We start from the raw sequence: 15,498 nt of genomic DNA, 5'->3' as shown, positions 1-15,498 counted from the left end.
GCACTTGGAGGCATTACTCACAAGTCATCACTTACCGAGGTTTTGTTCACAGGTTACACCATCTTCTCCTGGGGCTCAGGGTGCCTGGAAGGTCCTGAGCCCTGTGTTAGTAAAGGACAGACATGGTGGGATGGAATAAAGACAGCATTGTTTTGAGTGCAGGAAAATACTGCCCTGTCAGATGCCTCCTCATTTTTCCATCCATGCTGTCATGCTGGCTTTTGCCCCAAAGCTTCTGGCACCATTCCCATGGCTCCCTGGGGGCAGCAGGATGAGATAGGAGTGTGATAAGGAAGTGAGGGCTGTGGAGACGTGGCCAGCTGGCAGCACAAAGCCCAGGGCTCTGTCAGGCATGGAGCTGTGACAGCCCCCCCCTGCCTCCAGCCAGGCTCTCTCCCTTCCAGCAGCTCTGCCTGTCTTCATTTCTTCAGCAGTGAGTGGAGGGGCAGGAGTTCCTCTTGCTGAGTTTCAGATTTCAATTCTCATTTCTCAGGCTGCTTCTGGGGAAGGATGTGTTTCTCCTCAAAGATGTTCTCCCTGATAAGTTCTTGCTTGAGGTTCATCTGGTGAGCATGACTGAGATGGTAAAGGTGTGCAGAGCTTGTGCCTGGGGGGTTGTTTCCCTGCTTACCTGAGCTGGAAAGCTTTATTAACCCTCCCCATAGTCATTCTGACAGACCTGGTTCCTAGATGGCTGCTGAGATTCGAGCTCTTTCTGTCAGCTTTGGGAGCACAGGAAACAGAGGAAAGAAATTCCTCCATTCAGGCATAGTTTTGAAAGGAACACAGGGAGATGCTGAGCAAGTTTTTCACTCAGGTGAAAGATCTTCCACCATCTGAAGTATTTTGAAACTGTCTCAACACATGCTCTTTCTCTTGCTTAGAGACTTCTTATTCATGCAGAAAATTACGCCAAGGAGAGAGTCAACCTGGTGTCAGGGAAGCACTGTTCATTGTGACATCATTAGCTGAGCTTTGTGCTCCCTGTGTTTCTGTGGAGGATGTGTCCCTGTCAGGGGTGTGGCAGTGGCCCCAGTGCCATGCCTGCTGTGGCAGAGCTGTGCCAGCACTCTGGAGCCTTGGCCTGGGAACAGCCACCCTGTTGGAACCCCAAAGCCTGGGAGTTTTGAACTTTCTGTGCTTCTGTGAAGGGTTTGGAATTTGAGGTTTTAAAATATAGTAATAGGTATGAGACAAAATGGAGGTTCTTAGGTATTGGCTCTTCTTCCTTCTTAGTCTTAGGTAGTAAATTTTAGTTAAATGGAAAGTACCACAGTACAGGTCACAACTGTTTAATCATTGAGTCAAAAGTATAATTTATATAGATGTTAGTTTTTAATTAAGATAGTTAGGCCTTAAAAGACCTTGTAATGAACAAGATACAGCTCCATGTTTTTATTTTTAGCTTAACTGAAAGTACTGTAGCACTCACTGTACTTTAGATAAGAATTAATAAACAACTAAGTCCAAACACAAAAATCATACTTCAGTCCTAAAGTAAAGGCAAAAAACACCCCCAATAAACTAGCCACTAATGCCACCCATGTAATTTCTGTCCGAAGAGAGTCAGGCTGCCAGATGTGGCTGGATGACACCATGACATGACCAGCTGCCCTGTGGGGATCTGAGATGAGGCTGACAAACTCCTAATTTGTGTTCCAGGCATTATGCTGACTGTGGTTGGAGGGGGAGAATTGTTAGTGAGGCAGTTAGCTGAAAATAAATGTGTAAATGCACATTTCCATACATCCCTTTGGCTGTCAGCCTGGTCAGTGCCACTGTTCCGGGGCTGAATCCTCCTGTGCCTCGGCTGTTCCACCTCTGCCTCTGTGAGACTTAGTGAATTCATGCAGTTCCGTCCTCTGGTGCTCTGAAAGATGCTGAATGAGCCCCTGATGAGCTTCTCCTTTGCTAATTGCATCTTCCTTTCCAGAAACGTGAAGGCCTCCTTCAGACCACTCATGTTTCAGAGGAGCTGACCACCACGACAGAGTAAGCACAAAACGCTTCAGTGCAGGATGTGAGACCATTCCTGAGCATGAGAGAGAAGTTTAATGGTCCCCCACCCTTGCTAAATTAATGAAATCCCTTCATGTGGTGCTTTTTTAACTACATGGCAACGACTTGGTCTCTGAAAATATGCTACAAGGGAGAAGTGTCCTCTGGAATTTCTTGTGTCTTGGAAACTTCTAACTGAAAGTGCTTTTGTGAGCCTTTTTCCCCTTGCCCACTTGATGTAGCTATACATATCTGCTTTGTGCTTTGTACTATTTTCTCTATTAAGTGAAGGGCTAATGTAGATATTTTGGGGAAGAATTAGTTTGACAAAAGGCAATTCTTCAGCATAGCTCTCTAAACTGAAGTGATGCAGTTAAAACTGCAAGGAGAAAAGAGCTCAGCAAAAACAAACGAACCTCTTTCCTCTCCAGTTTTTGTCCCAGCTTACTTTGCTTTATGTTTTTACAGTCCTTTTTATAAGGAGAAGGCTAGACATGCATTTTGGCTTCAACTGAAAGCTGAGGTTTTCCTTCACATGGCCTGAAGGCATCTTTTCTAAGAGGGGCTTACATGAGCCCTCCCTCAGTTTATCAGTGTATTGGCTCCCTGTAGAGTTGGCTCAGCTTCCCGTGGCTTTGAAGATAAATGAAGCACCATGTGGTGCTTAGTGGGGAAGATCTTTCAGATGGAAGCACTCAGAAATGAGATCATAACGTCTCTGTGTGGACATTAAAAATCTCACAGTGGTTTTTGCAGGATCAGAGCTCTGGCTCAGGTTTGTGGCCAAGATTCCTCCCCTTTCTTTTGTGCCCTTGAACAATGCAGTGAGCTTGTGCTCTCCTCCAGATGTGGTTTGCAAGATGTGATCTGCAGGCTGGGGCTTGGACATTTTTTAGCAAGATGTTTGGAGATTTGCATGTGTGTTTATACATACATTTTATGGAACTAATTAATATGAAGTATTGAGAGGTTGCTGCTTAATGTGTTGCATATCCAGATACAAGTACACCTATGGAAAATGCTGTGATCAGCAGAATCCAGCACTCACTGAATACTTTCAAATTCCTCTGTGCAAATCAGGGCTTGATTCTTAGCTGATAAATACCTGCATATGTCTGGTGATGTTACTGGCTATGTGTGTATTTCATATGTGGCAGTTTTATTTACATAATGTTATATTCACATAGAATGTGTTTTCTTCAGAGAAGAAAGGTTAAAGTGAGATAGATGGCTTTGCTTCTTGTAAGGTGTGTGGTTTAGATTATATTTGTGGAAATGCACACCCAAGCACATTTAGTCATTCACCCTTCATCATAAAAAGTATGGATTAGAAGTCATAATTGTATATAAAATGTAATTAAGCATTTCCATTAATTTGAAATGGGATTCCCTGACATCACTGGTGCTCTGTTGGGGGCATTCCTGCAGCACTTTGGGTCTGGTCTGTGATGTGCTCAGCCCCCTGAGTTTGCACAAGTTGTTGGCCCCCTGCATAATGAAGGGAAACTCCTTTTAGGGCCAGTTTCTTGCTTTCCCAAACTGATTATTCATTAACTAACTTAATGTTTTTGAATTCTCTGACTTGCAGGATGATGATGGGAAGATTTGGTAAGTAACAAACTTGACTCCTCCTCTCTCTCCTCCTCTCTCTCCTCCTCTCTCTCCTCCTCTCTCTCCTCCTCTCTCTCCTCCTCTCTCTCCTCCTCTCTCTCCTCCTCTCTCTCCTCCTCTCTCTCCTCCTCTCTCTCCTCCTCTCTCTCCTCCTCTCTCTCCTCCTCTCTCTCCTTCTCTCTCACATAAATCTGCTCATTTTTTCTTTCAACAGATCAAGACAATGGGTTGAGCAATTCCATTAGGTTGGAATGTGTTGTGGGGGCAGGTTTTGTTACATCATGCAGATGTGGAGTATAATGGGTAGGACCAGATCTAATTCCTTTGTATGGAGAATCTTATCTCCTGTATTTGCTAGACTTTGAAGTTTAGGCCTTGCCACCTGTATGTCTGGTCTTCTAAACAAAACCCATTTCTTTTGGTGTTGCTGCCAAGAGATTTCCCTTTTTGCATTTATTTTTTTTTAGTGCCATTAAGTAATTTCTCATTTTAAAGATGGATGCTCCTGTAAAGGATGAAAAAAGTAATTAATTTTCTGTATTTGCCAATTATAATATGTCAAAACTAAAATTTCTCCTCTTGTAATGTATCTATATTAAATATTAATAAGACACTGGGAAATAAGTAGTGTCAGGGAGCTATAGGGGCTAAATAATGTATCTTCAAGTAACAAGGAAATTTAGATTAAAACATGTTTAGTTGACAGTAGAAAACGATTAAAATGTGTTGTGTAAATAAAAAGTCTTTGATCATGGAAAAGCTGTTAAAACCAGGTTGAATTAGATATAGATAGACAGTGCTTTGAAGGTAGAAACATTATTTAAATATTTATACCATCTGTAATCTTTGCTCTTCATACACTGCTGAATCAGAATTCACTTGAGTTCAGTTCTAAGCTTCACTGATGTCAGGGGTACTAAGAGTAATTTTAAATTAACCAGATTAATGTCTGAATTTGACTATGAATGTGGATGCAACCATAGCTATTTAAGTTAGGATTGGGGTATAGTCAGAATTTGTTTCATTTTATTTTTTTCTTTCACCCACATACTTTGTGTACTAATTTTGAATGGCAGAAAAGGGGAATCAGTGATTATGTTTATTTTCGGTTACCTCTAAAATTCCCAGGGCAGTTTGCTCTGGCATGTTGCCTGACACCAAAATAGGGTGCTTACTTTTAGCTTGGGTCTCTGTTACGTGACTTTCTGAGGAGAAAAACCTTTAAGCTTTGGACAGGAAACCTGCTTCCCACACTTGTGCTGTTGGAGGTGTTCTGATTTCAATTTTTTCCCCCCAAACCAGAGCGTGATGCCTTTGACACGCTTTTTGATCACGCACCAGACAAGCTCAGCGTAGTCAAAAAGGTAAAAAGCAAAATCCTAGCTTTATTTTCCACGTTGCTTTATGTTCTATGCTTTTGGGAGGATATCCAGAAATATCCAGCAGATAACAGAAGAGGAATCTGAAATAGTGAAAAGGGTGTTTATCCCTAAGGATCGCTGTTTCAAAGCCAGATGATGTTTTCCACAGTACCCTAAAATGTGATTCACCCATAGAGAAGTTTGCTGAATATAAAGCTTTTACAAAAGAGCTGCTTTTGTCCAGGTGCTAAGCACTTATTCCTGTGGTCTCTTGGCTTGTCCTTTAAGGCTGAGCATCATTGCACAACACATCCATCCAGACACGTTTTTGACACTTCTTTGTGTTAGAGCAGAGGGGTAATGTAGCTGTTTATCTCTCTTTGCCAGCTCTTGCTGCTTTGGGGGAATATATAAGAGGCTCCATGTAGTTCCATCGGATAGTTCCACCTGGCTGTTAAGCAGCTTATTAGGAGAGCAGCATGTGAAGATCAGTGTTGTAAATTGTCCCTTCCCCTTGTGTGAAATAAAGGATGTGTGCTTTTAAAATAATGCTTTGAAATCTTGGGAAGATTTTTATCTTTCCAGCCTGAAATGTCTTCTAGAAAAGTGTTTTTTAATGGATAAAGAACTAACTTAACTCTTTCCACACAATAAAACTGATAGCACTCTGCTCTGTGTCCCTTCTGGATGTGGTGTAAGTGAGCTGACAGATCTCTGTGCTTCAATCCATTTGCACAGATCTGGTTTGTAATGCCAGGATTTGCATCTAGAATAGAAATCCCAGACCTGGGCTGCATCTTGGCTGTAATCTGTGTGCTGACTGCACACATCCCTCCAGGAATAGAGTTGTGTGCACAACATTGTGTTGTTCACACCTTCAAGAACCTGGAAGAATCAGTGGGGACAGCAAAGGCACCTACTGCTCACTCCAGGCAGCAGTGTCATCACAGGGTTCTCCCAGGACACTAAAGTTTGCTCGATGTGCTAGGAATGCTGCATGTAACAGCACCATCTGCCGAGTTCTGGCATCTGGTGCAACAAACCCAGCAGTTCTGTGTACTTTTTTTGTGCAGAAGCAGGCAGCCAACATGCATATTGTGTTTTAAAAAATGTCTTCAAAGGTTATGTTAACCCTTTCATATCAGCACTGAGTCAAGTGTCTCACATTGCTGTTTCTGCTGTTTTAATCAATAGTCTCTGATCACCTTTGTGAACAAACACTTGAATAAACTGAATTTGGAAGTAACAGAGCTGGAAACCCAGGTAGGAGGCTTTGTCTTCTTGGATGTAATCTGTGTAAATTGAAAATTTTCAGACATGGGCTTGGCTAAGCAGAATCAGGTCTTGTTTCCAGAGTTTAGTGAGCTGTGAGAGATGGTTATCTTATTGTGTCAGCAAAATGATAAGCACAATATCCAGGGAATTATACCAGGAGTATGGGTAATTTATTTGAGCCTGGCTTAGTCTTTCATTCACTGCTGTTTTACAGCTTGGCTGGAATAGATGGGCTATTGGATCTTACGTGACGCAAGAAATTGTTGCTTCATGCCTTAGAGATACCCAAGAATTTATATTTTTAGAGGATGTCACATGTGCCATATTGGGATCACAAGTGGGAAGTCTTAGAACTGCATAACATTATCCCCCTTAGCCAGTCATTAGCCATCTGGTTTGGTAGGAACACTGAATACGGTGGCTGAAAATATGTAGGATTTTATTTAGTGTTTGCTGAAACCATAAACAATCTATTTTGACTTGGGGGGAAAAAATTCTTTTGTGAAATCCCCTGTGAGAGGGGAGTCTTAATTTCACGTTTTGATTTAAGGACAAAGATTCGAAGGTCTAACACATACAGCTAAGAAGGATTCTGATTGAAATGAGAAATACTGTAGCACTGGGACTGGGGTATATAATGTACAAACATGTTTCCCAGGAAGTGTGGGGGTTTTTTTTTAACTACTGCTGTGAAGTTGGCAGGATTCCTCAAGCAAATTAAATGAACGTGAGGAAAGCAAGAAGAGATTCCTGAACCATATCACACATCTGTGCCAGAAAAAAAAAATTAAAATACATAATTTGGCCAAGCATTCTTTGTTTTTGTTTATGAATGCTGATTTACAAACAGATGCTTTCTCCTCATATTTCTCTTTAGTTTGCAGATGGTGTTTACTTGGTTTTGCTCATGGGTCTCCTTGAGGACTATTTTGTTCCACTTCACAACTTCTACTTGACACCTGAAAGTTTTGATCAAAAGGTGGGTAGAAACTCCAGGTTATGTTCTTTCTGCATTATTATCACTTTTTTTTTTTTCAATTGTTTTATCCTTTCTCCTTCTGCCAGGTGAAACAGAACCTATATTTTCTTCAGGAGATCTAGCAAAGAGGCTGTGGCACTTGATGGTTAAAACCACTTAAAGTTGTGGAATGAATGGGTAAATTCCCCATAGTTAAGGAAGAAAGGTATTCTGTTGCTGGCATCAGACAACACATAAAGCTTATGAACGTCCAGCATGAATAAATACAATAATGAGTGCTCTGTACTTTGTAGTACTTTGCATAACCAAAATAATTTTTTAGACTGTAGAACTGCCTGAAGCATTCTTCAGGTCTCTTGCTCTCAGCCCCACACTTGCTCTACTGTCCTGTGTCCCTCCTTGGGTTCACAATGAGAAAAGTGTTTAGGCTGTGTTTTAACGTCACAACCAAAAGTTTGCCTCTGTCTACAGTTGTTCCCAGACCTGCACATGCATCTGTGTATATTTGCTCTCTCTCTATCAGAATACCCTGAGCCTGGTCCTGCTGCAGTCCTGCATGTGCCCCCTGCTCATCATTCTGCCAGGTTCTGCAGTGCAGAGGGCAGGTTTTGTGTTGGCTGAGCTGCAGCAGGAGAGGGGCTAGGTCAGCAGTGTAAACACTGGCTAAAGTTAAAAGATGGAAAGCTTTGTGAGTGCTGTTTAAAATGGGGTTTTCATAACAGCTTCCACATGGATTGCTGCTGTCAGCCCCTCAGCAAAGGTACGTCTCTGGGAGGGATGGTTCTCTGTTACATCTCACACATCCTTTGGAGCTTTCTCTTGCTGCTTTATCCCATTATCTTCAATTTTTGCCCTTATAGAAATGCAGGCTGCTGAGTTGCAGCCAGTGTCTGTTTGGTTACAATTTTTTTATTACTGGTTGAAATTCATAGTGGTTACCAGTATTCCTGAAGTCATGGTGTGGTTTGGTGTGGAGATTCAGCCTTGAGGAATGGGGATTTGTAAATTGAAGGAGAGGTAGGCTCTGTGTTTGGGAGGGGAAAAAATACCACATTGAAAGTTTGGTTGATTGGTTTTGTCACAATGAATGAAGAGGAAATGCAGCAGGTGAAAGAGGTTAATAAAGTCCTGAGTAATAAGCTATGTATCTCCAGAACTGTTATGTGCTGTAACAAAACTCCACAGAATTCATAATGCTAATTACCTTGCCTAAATTTCAGTAAGTGTGGACAAGAAATCTGCTATGCAGATCTCTTTAAATTGTCATTTTTGTTCCTCAAAGGAGAGATTAAATGAAGACACCTACCTTCTTTTGCTTTCCCTTTTTGACCATTTTCTTTCCTCTGAATTTATGCTCCTGTGTGATCTGTGGAGGCTTGTTCAGAAGCTCTTTATGTACAGTTGGGCTTAGCTTGTTTTGCAGGTTCTCTGCACAGCCTGCCCAGGAACTGCTGTCACCAAGCACTTCATGCTGTGCTTAAATATGTAAATGTTTAATATTGATTTAAATAGAATTATCAAGTATGGAGAGAATAAAGCACCTAAAATTTTTTGATTAAAGGTTTTTGATGCCTATATAACTCTGAGATTCGAAACCCTTTACCTTTTTCAGGTGCACAATGTTTCTTTTGCTTTTGAGCTGATGCAAGATGGAGGTCTGAAGAAGCCAAAAGCTCGCCCTGAAGGTATGGACATGCCACTTACCTTTAAACTGTGTATAAAGTCATCAGAGCAGGTGCACTTCAAGTGCAATTGCATTCAAAGTAGCAACAGTCCCACAAAGTGGAGCTGTGAATGGACCCCTTGAGAGTTTTCCAAAGGATTCCTGGTCTGTGCCTGGGGTATATCATGCCCATGCTTCTTCATTGGAGCAGATTCACTGAAGTGTCCAAGTGGAGCTGTAGTGAATCATTCAAGAGCTGTTCAGTGCTACATTATAAATTCAGCTGGTGTTTTCAATAACAATCCAAGCAGAAAGCTTTTCATGGTCTAATTCTTGGCATTCTTACAGCTGGTGATAGTCTGGACTCCTGTGGTTGGATTTCAGTGACAGATAACTGGAAGGCTTTAGGGCTCTTTTTAGGACAACCAGTAGCAAATGATGATCTTGATTTATGTGGATGTGTAAGTCAGAACTAAAAAGTGTAACACCCAAGTTTTCCCTTTAAGTCTCTGAACTTTAAAATTAATTATTGATGAGGTCTGCATTGTTCCTTGCACTAGGGATAAAAACAGGAATTAAAACTTTATAACTGCAAATGAGCAATTTTTATTCCCGGTGTTACAGACTATGTATGTGTTATAATCTTCTGCAGAACAAAGGAAAATGAGGATCCCCCCCCAAGAAACATTTGGTCTGACTTAAAATGAGACAAAATGCTGATAGTAAATAGATTAACAAACAGTGGAAATGGTTACAGAGGGGAAAAAAGGCAAAAGACCATATCAGTTGGCTTATGTATGCTATCAGTACTGTTGTTGTAAACTGGGGGATGAAAAGTGATCCTGAGGAATGCAGAAAATTCTGAAGAGAATGATGAAAACCAGAAGAGGTTACCTTTTCATAAGGCTTTCTTTCATCCTTACACTATCATGAATAGTAAAACACTATAGCAGGTCTTGCTTGTGTAGATTTAATAAGCAGCAAAATGTGCTTTTAAATGTTTTACTGATTGAAAATTTGAATATTAATATAAGTTGGAGAGCCAAATTAGCTTGTACCACATTCATTTTTTGCTTTTTGCTGCTGCAGGATGTGCCATCTTTTTTTTTCTGTGTTTTCCTTCCTCTTCTCTGTGTGGCCATTCCTGGCAGCAGTTCCCAGCTGTTGGAGTGATTGTGCTCCTGTGGTATCTGTGTGCCTGAAAGTGACTGTGGCTCTTGAAAATCTGCTCCCTTGGAGAGGACAGCCACATCTTGGCAATGGCTTGTCACTCTAGTGTCATTTGTAAGGTCTTGGCAGTCTGTTTCACAGAACAAGAATTCATTTTGACAGAGAATCTGAAGCTCTGTGAAAACATTCTGTGTATAGTTATGCTCTGTTAATGCTGTACTCTGATCCATCGTTTGTTCATTAATAGGCTTGGAAACCTGGCAGGTGAATCCATGCCCTGAATTGGGTAATAATTGCCTCTTGGATTAGAATCATAGAATCCTTAAGGTTGGAAAAGACCTCTAAGATCATTGAGTTCAACCATTAACCCAGCACCATCGTGTTCACCACAAAGCCACATCCCCAAGTGCCAGATCTAAATTCCTCCAGAGACAGGGACTGTATCACTTCTCTGGGCAGCTTGTTTTGATGCTTGACAACCTTTCTGCTGGAGAAATTTTCCCAATACTCAGTTGGGAAAATCTCCCTGGCACAGCTCGAGGCTGTTTCCTCCTGTCCTGTCCCTGTTCCCTGGCAGCAGAGCCTGACCCCCCCCAGCTGTCCCCTCCTGTCAGGGAGTTGTGCAGAGCCAGAAGGTCCCTCCTGAACCTCCTTTTCTCCAGGCTGAGCCCCTTTCCCAGCTCCCTCAGCCCCTCCTGGTGCTCCAGTCCCTTGCCCAGCTCTGTTCCTTCCCTGGACACACTCCAGCCCTTGTTCCAGACCTGTTCCCTGGTCAAGCATGATAAGAAAGGTTATTAAATAATAAAAAGCTTTGTTAATCCATGGACCATATCATTGCAGAGCTCTGGATGTGGTTCAGTACCTCAGGTTGTGTGTGACTGCTTGTTGACTGCTTCTGTGGCCAGGGAAGTCATCAGGAGTATTTCCCAAAGCCTTTATCCCAGGTCTCTGACAGAAGCAGACTTTCTCTGTAGCCAGTTTTAGCTGAGGAAGGGCATTACCTTCTGTTTCCCAGAGAGCAGTTAGCTGTGACTATATGACTGTAAAGCTGTTTTGAAGCACATCATGCAGGGCATTTAAAAGGATTGGGGAGATCAGAACTCTCTGGATTTTTTATTTATTTTTTTTTTTTTAATTCACAATTCCATCAGCTCAGAGATGTGAGGACTTCTGTTCCTGTCAGGACAAATGAGGGAGAACAAAATGTAAATTAAGGGTTTTTCCTTTTCTTCTACAGATGTTGTCAACTTGGACCTGAAGTCTACCCTCAGGGTTCTGTACAACCTTTTCACGAAGTACAAGAACGTTGAGTGATCCTGGAAGCTGCTGAGGTCTCTTCACCCTTCAACCTCCTCAGACAGAAGTTACAATAAACACACCCTCTGCATGCTCCCATTGTGCCTTATGCTATGTACTTCATGCATTCTTCCTACAGTTGATGTGTTCTCTCTGTAGTTTGTAAGACAATCTCACTAAAAATGATGCATGTGTATTCTCTAGGTCACTTGAAAATGTGTAGGTATTTCACACTTTTTTTCAAATGGATCTGTTGTTTGCTATAACCCACAAATGTTCTTTTGAAAAGGAAGTATGCCACTAACTACTTTAATAAGCAGGGAAAACATGAGACCTTCCTCATGGCTCGAGATTCTTTGATTCTGCAGAAAGCTTTCTTCTGCATACTGCTTGGTTGCAACTGGCATTTGATGGTTTTCCAGGCTTAGAGTGTTAACAATAGAAAATCACCATTGGAATTTGTTTAGAAGCTGAGCCTTTCCTATTGAATAAGGGTTTGTGTGTTCTGTTGGGTGGGTTGGGCTGCGGGGAATTATAGGCACTGTCTAAAGCTAACAGCAAAAGCTTCAGTGTTGGTGTTCACCTCTTTCTACTCAGTGTTACTTCCATTTAGTGTTTACACAGAATAAGTCTTGTAATGGGGTGACCAACTAGTCTTCTGATGTCTAGTTTTTATTTAATATCTTTTCTGGGAGAAATTTGGTTGCTGGGGCCACTGTCACCTGTTAAGCAGGCAGCTTCAGTCAGGTTGGTCAGGAGCTGGTTACACAGGCAGGGGCTGGATTAGTGCATTTTCCCCACTCCTTCCTGAAACAGAGGGAATGTGCTGGAACAGGAGCCATCTGAGCAGGTTTTTGAAGCGAGCTTTGTGGAGGAAATGGGATTGGCATTTGCAGAGTAAATGATATGTGGGATATGTGTTCAATATCACCCTTTTCCTTAGAGCACATAGAGGAGAGATTTGGTTGCTGCTTTTATCTATCACAGCAGCAACTTTTGTTTTATGGGCAGCCATTCCTTTGGGTGAGACACTAGGCAGAGTGCCTTGAAGGAGAGTAGGTAGAATTGCTCTGCTCCATGGGCTCACTTGAGTCCTGTTGTAAGTTGGCATCTTCTTTCCCTAAAAATCGATTTTTTACACCAAACATTTGCTTTTGAGCTCAGATTCAAGAGGAAACATAGTATTTGAATGGTATAATTTTACAATTGGGATTTTCTCCTTCCCTTCTCAAACATTTTTTCGTCTCAAAGGGAGAGAAATGAGTTTCTGGTTCTTTGCTTTGTATTTTTGGGTTCTGAGTTCTAGTATTTGTATTAGTTGGATCACCTCCCCTCACACCTCTAAAAATAAAAGAAGGTAGGAAGTTGCTGTTTCTTTGCATGAAAAATTCAGATCCCCTCTGCTCTGCAAGGCTCTCTGGGGAATCTCTTCACGCCTGTATTTTAGGAAGGAGCTGACCTCTTGCTGTTGAAACTGAGCCTGGAACAAGTGGATGTGCAGTTCAGATGGGGCCACTGAACACCACAACACCAACAGAGGAGACTTGCACAGGTGCTAAGGCCTGGTGGGGCAGCTCTCCTGGCAGGTGAATGAAATTGGTCTGACATTTGTGCTGAGAAATAAAGGTATCATGAGGCTGGAAGGTCACTGAACTGAAAGGTCTCAAACTTTTAGTTCAACGCAGGGTTATTTGCAGGAAGGAAGTCTGTAAAAGAGTTGTCATTCCACCCCGCCTTCCACAGGTGATGTTGGAGGTGCCAGCTCTGTTTTTATTCTCTGAGTTGCTGGGAAAGACCTTCAGAGAGTGTAGCTTTTGAAACTGCAAGAAGTATTAACATGAAAAGCAAACAGAAGATAAAAAGAGATTGGTGAGGGTGATTTGGCTTGGGAAAGGGCAATGGCTGTTTCTGAGCTGGGATCATACAGCTGGCATGTTCAGGGCATGTGAGCAGGTTATGACAGGTTATAAAAGAGTGTTTTGTTGAATTATGTGTTTCTGGTCCCCTTGCTACAACCATGGGTCTCCTTCAGCATTCCTTCTGTTAATATCCCTGTCAGCCAGGACTGCTCCCTGGATCAGGTGTCACAGCCCATTCTGTTGTGGTTTTGTTTGTTGGTAGATGTTGCATAGGGAAAATGCTTTTTTCATTGCTTGGCTCCTGGCTGTCTGGCCAGCTCACTGTTCTGTAGACACTGTATTTATTGTTAACCAGATTTGTGAGCAGGGCAGATTGAACTGAAGTGTGGCTTCGTCCCAGTAAGCCCAGTTTCCAGGAGGAGCCATGTAAGTGAAGCTTCTCTATAAGTCTGCTTTTGTCATACCTTTCTGTGACACATGCACAATAATTCTTTGCCTCTCAGAAAGCTGAGTCAGTGTTAAAAATGTTACTCATTTTATATTTGTGTTACTGGGGTTTTACCTATGGGTACCAGCTGGAATCCTGTTGCGTTCATCTGGAGTGCTGAATGCACAACAGCATTAAAACTCCCGTGTTTTTAAGTATTTAATGAATGTCTGTCTTTTCCAGTCCATACAACTTGATTTTTAGGTGCATTTACTTGACACACTCAGTTACACTGAGCTGTATTACCACAGAAGAAGCTCAGATAGTCCTCAGCAGCATTCTGTTTTTCAAGATGAAAAACCAACAGTGACAGATTTTTTTAAAATCAATTTAAACCTTATAGGATTTTTTACTTATCTCCCCCACATCCCAGTGCTTTCAGTATTGATGTATTTTTAAGAGTATTTTCTACTGTTTTTAACAGTGTTTACTCTGGATTTCTAACTACTAAAGACCAGCCTTGCAGATAAAATTCTGGACTTGTCATATACTGGAGACATCCATCTTAGTGATAAGAGTTCTGTACTGTAAGCAAGTTACAATGCAATGCTATTTTTGCTAAAATTCACAGCAGGAGTATTTATGCATGTTTTTTTGACAGTTGTACTATTTATTCAAATAAACAAATATTGATCACTATGTTTTCTACTTAGTTTTTTTTTCCTCAACGAAAAAATCTGTGGGGAGAACTTTTGAATGGTGAGCTTCCCTTTGCTCTGGTGTGCAGAGAGCGTAGAGTGGCTCTCCAATACAGCAGGGTTGTGTGGTGAAGCAGGAAAATGCATTATCTGAACTTGTCATTGCTGTTGAATCCTTGAATTGTTCTTCAGTGGCTATTTTCATGTGGGGGGGGGCAGGTGTTTGTGGTGGGGGTGTGTGCATGAGAAGTGCTTTGAGAACTTAACAGAAACACTCACCCTGGGTCAGCCCCTTGGAGCAGGTCCAGGGGCTTCTTTGCCCTATTTTCTTGTGATGTATCCTCAGATTCTGGTAGCAAAACAAAATGTCCTTGTTAGAGGATCTCTTCTTGAGAGTAAGACTCAGCAGAATTTCAGGAATGTTGAAAGGGTTTGCTTATTGCTCTAAAATCTAAGAGAAAGGGTAGGAAAAATTCTAGGAACTATAAAACCATGTGTTAACAGTCTGCAAAGCTACAAATATGTGAAAAATACATAGAAAAGCAAAAGTAGGCATCCTAGGCATGAAATCAAATGCAACTCATGTAGGATTGACTACTGCTGTTCTGCAGAAGTCTGGATACTCCATGCACTGGTCACTGCATCAGGTTTTGGAGGATAACAGGTGTATAAATAAATACAACTCATACCTGGAGGAAATGTCCAGGGAGCGTGGTGTCTGTAGGAAGCTCTTCCTCTAATCAGTGATGTAAAAGGGGAAGAAGAGCAGCAGCACTGCCTGCTGGAGATAATTCTTGTCTCACATGAGGGTTTTGGGCTCTGGTGGGGCTAACTTCCTCTCTAAGGACAAATGAATTAATTTTATAGGTTTCTCCTTCTTGTCAGGTGGGTAGAATGGTCCTGATCTGCATTATAAAATACTTGAAGGAGAATGAGGAAAAGGTGTTTTGGGATGTAAAGGTGGTATTTGCACCACTTAATTAGTGGCTTTTCTCTGTCTTTGCTCAGAGTTAGGATTGAAAACATGAAGGAGACGAATTTTCTTGTGTTTGGGTTTGGTTGTTTATTAAATCTTATCTAAAGTACACAGAGGTCTGCAACACTTGGAGCTACCAGCTAAAAGTGAGCAAAACGGAGGTGGACTCAGCTAGTTACAAGGTT

General features: G+C 41.7%; 1 protein-coding gene across 2 annotated transcripts in view; it reads left to right on the top strand.

The window, feature by feature from the left end:
* Nucleotides 1–14,332, top strand: part of PARVB (parvin beta) — a 49,549-nt gene extending 35,217 nt beyond the window's left edge. For both annotated transcript variants that reach the window (XM_062491803.1, XM_062491804.1), the window contains exons 7-13: nucleotides 1,934–1,992; nucleotides 3,587–3,606; nucleotides 4,912–4,973; nucleotides 6,165–6,233; nucleotides 7,123–7,224; nucleotides 8,837–8,909; nucleotides 11,295–14,332. In XM_062491803.1, coding sequence (XP_062347787.1) covers nucleotides 1,934–1,992; nucleotides 3,587–3,606; nucleotides 4,912–4,973; nucleotides 6,165–6,233; nucleotides 7,123–7,224; nucleotides 8,837–8,909; nucleotides 11,295–11,371 — 462 coding nt within the window. In that variant the 3' untranslated portion in view covers nucleotides 11,372–14,332. The remainder of the gene's footprint in view (nucleotides 1–1,933; nucleotides 1,993–3,586; nucleotides 3,607–4,911; nucleotides 4,974–6,164; nucleotides 6,234–7,122; nucleotides 7,225–8,836; nucleotides 8,910–11,294) is intronic.
* Nucleotides 14,333–15,498: the final 1,166 nt, after the last annotated feature.

The sequence above is a fragment of the Cinclus cinclus genome, chromosome 4, assembly GCF_963662255.1.
Source record: "Cinclus cinclus chromosome 4, bCinCin1.1, whole genome shotgun sequence".
Classification (NCBI taxonomy): domain Eukaryota; kingdom Metazoa; phylum Chordata; class Aves; order Passeriformes; family Cinclidae; genus Cinclus; species Cinclus cinclus.
Note: the sequence above shows the minus strand (reverse complement) of the source record. Positions and strands in the feature narration are given on the sequence as shown.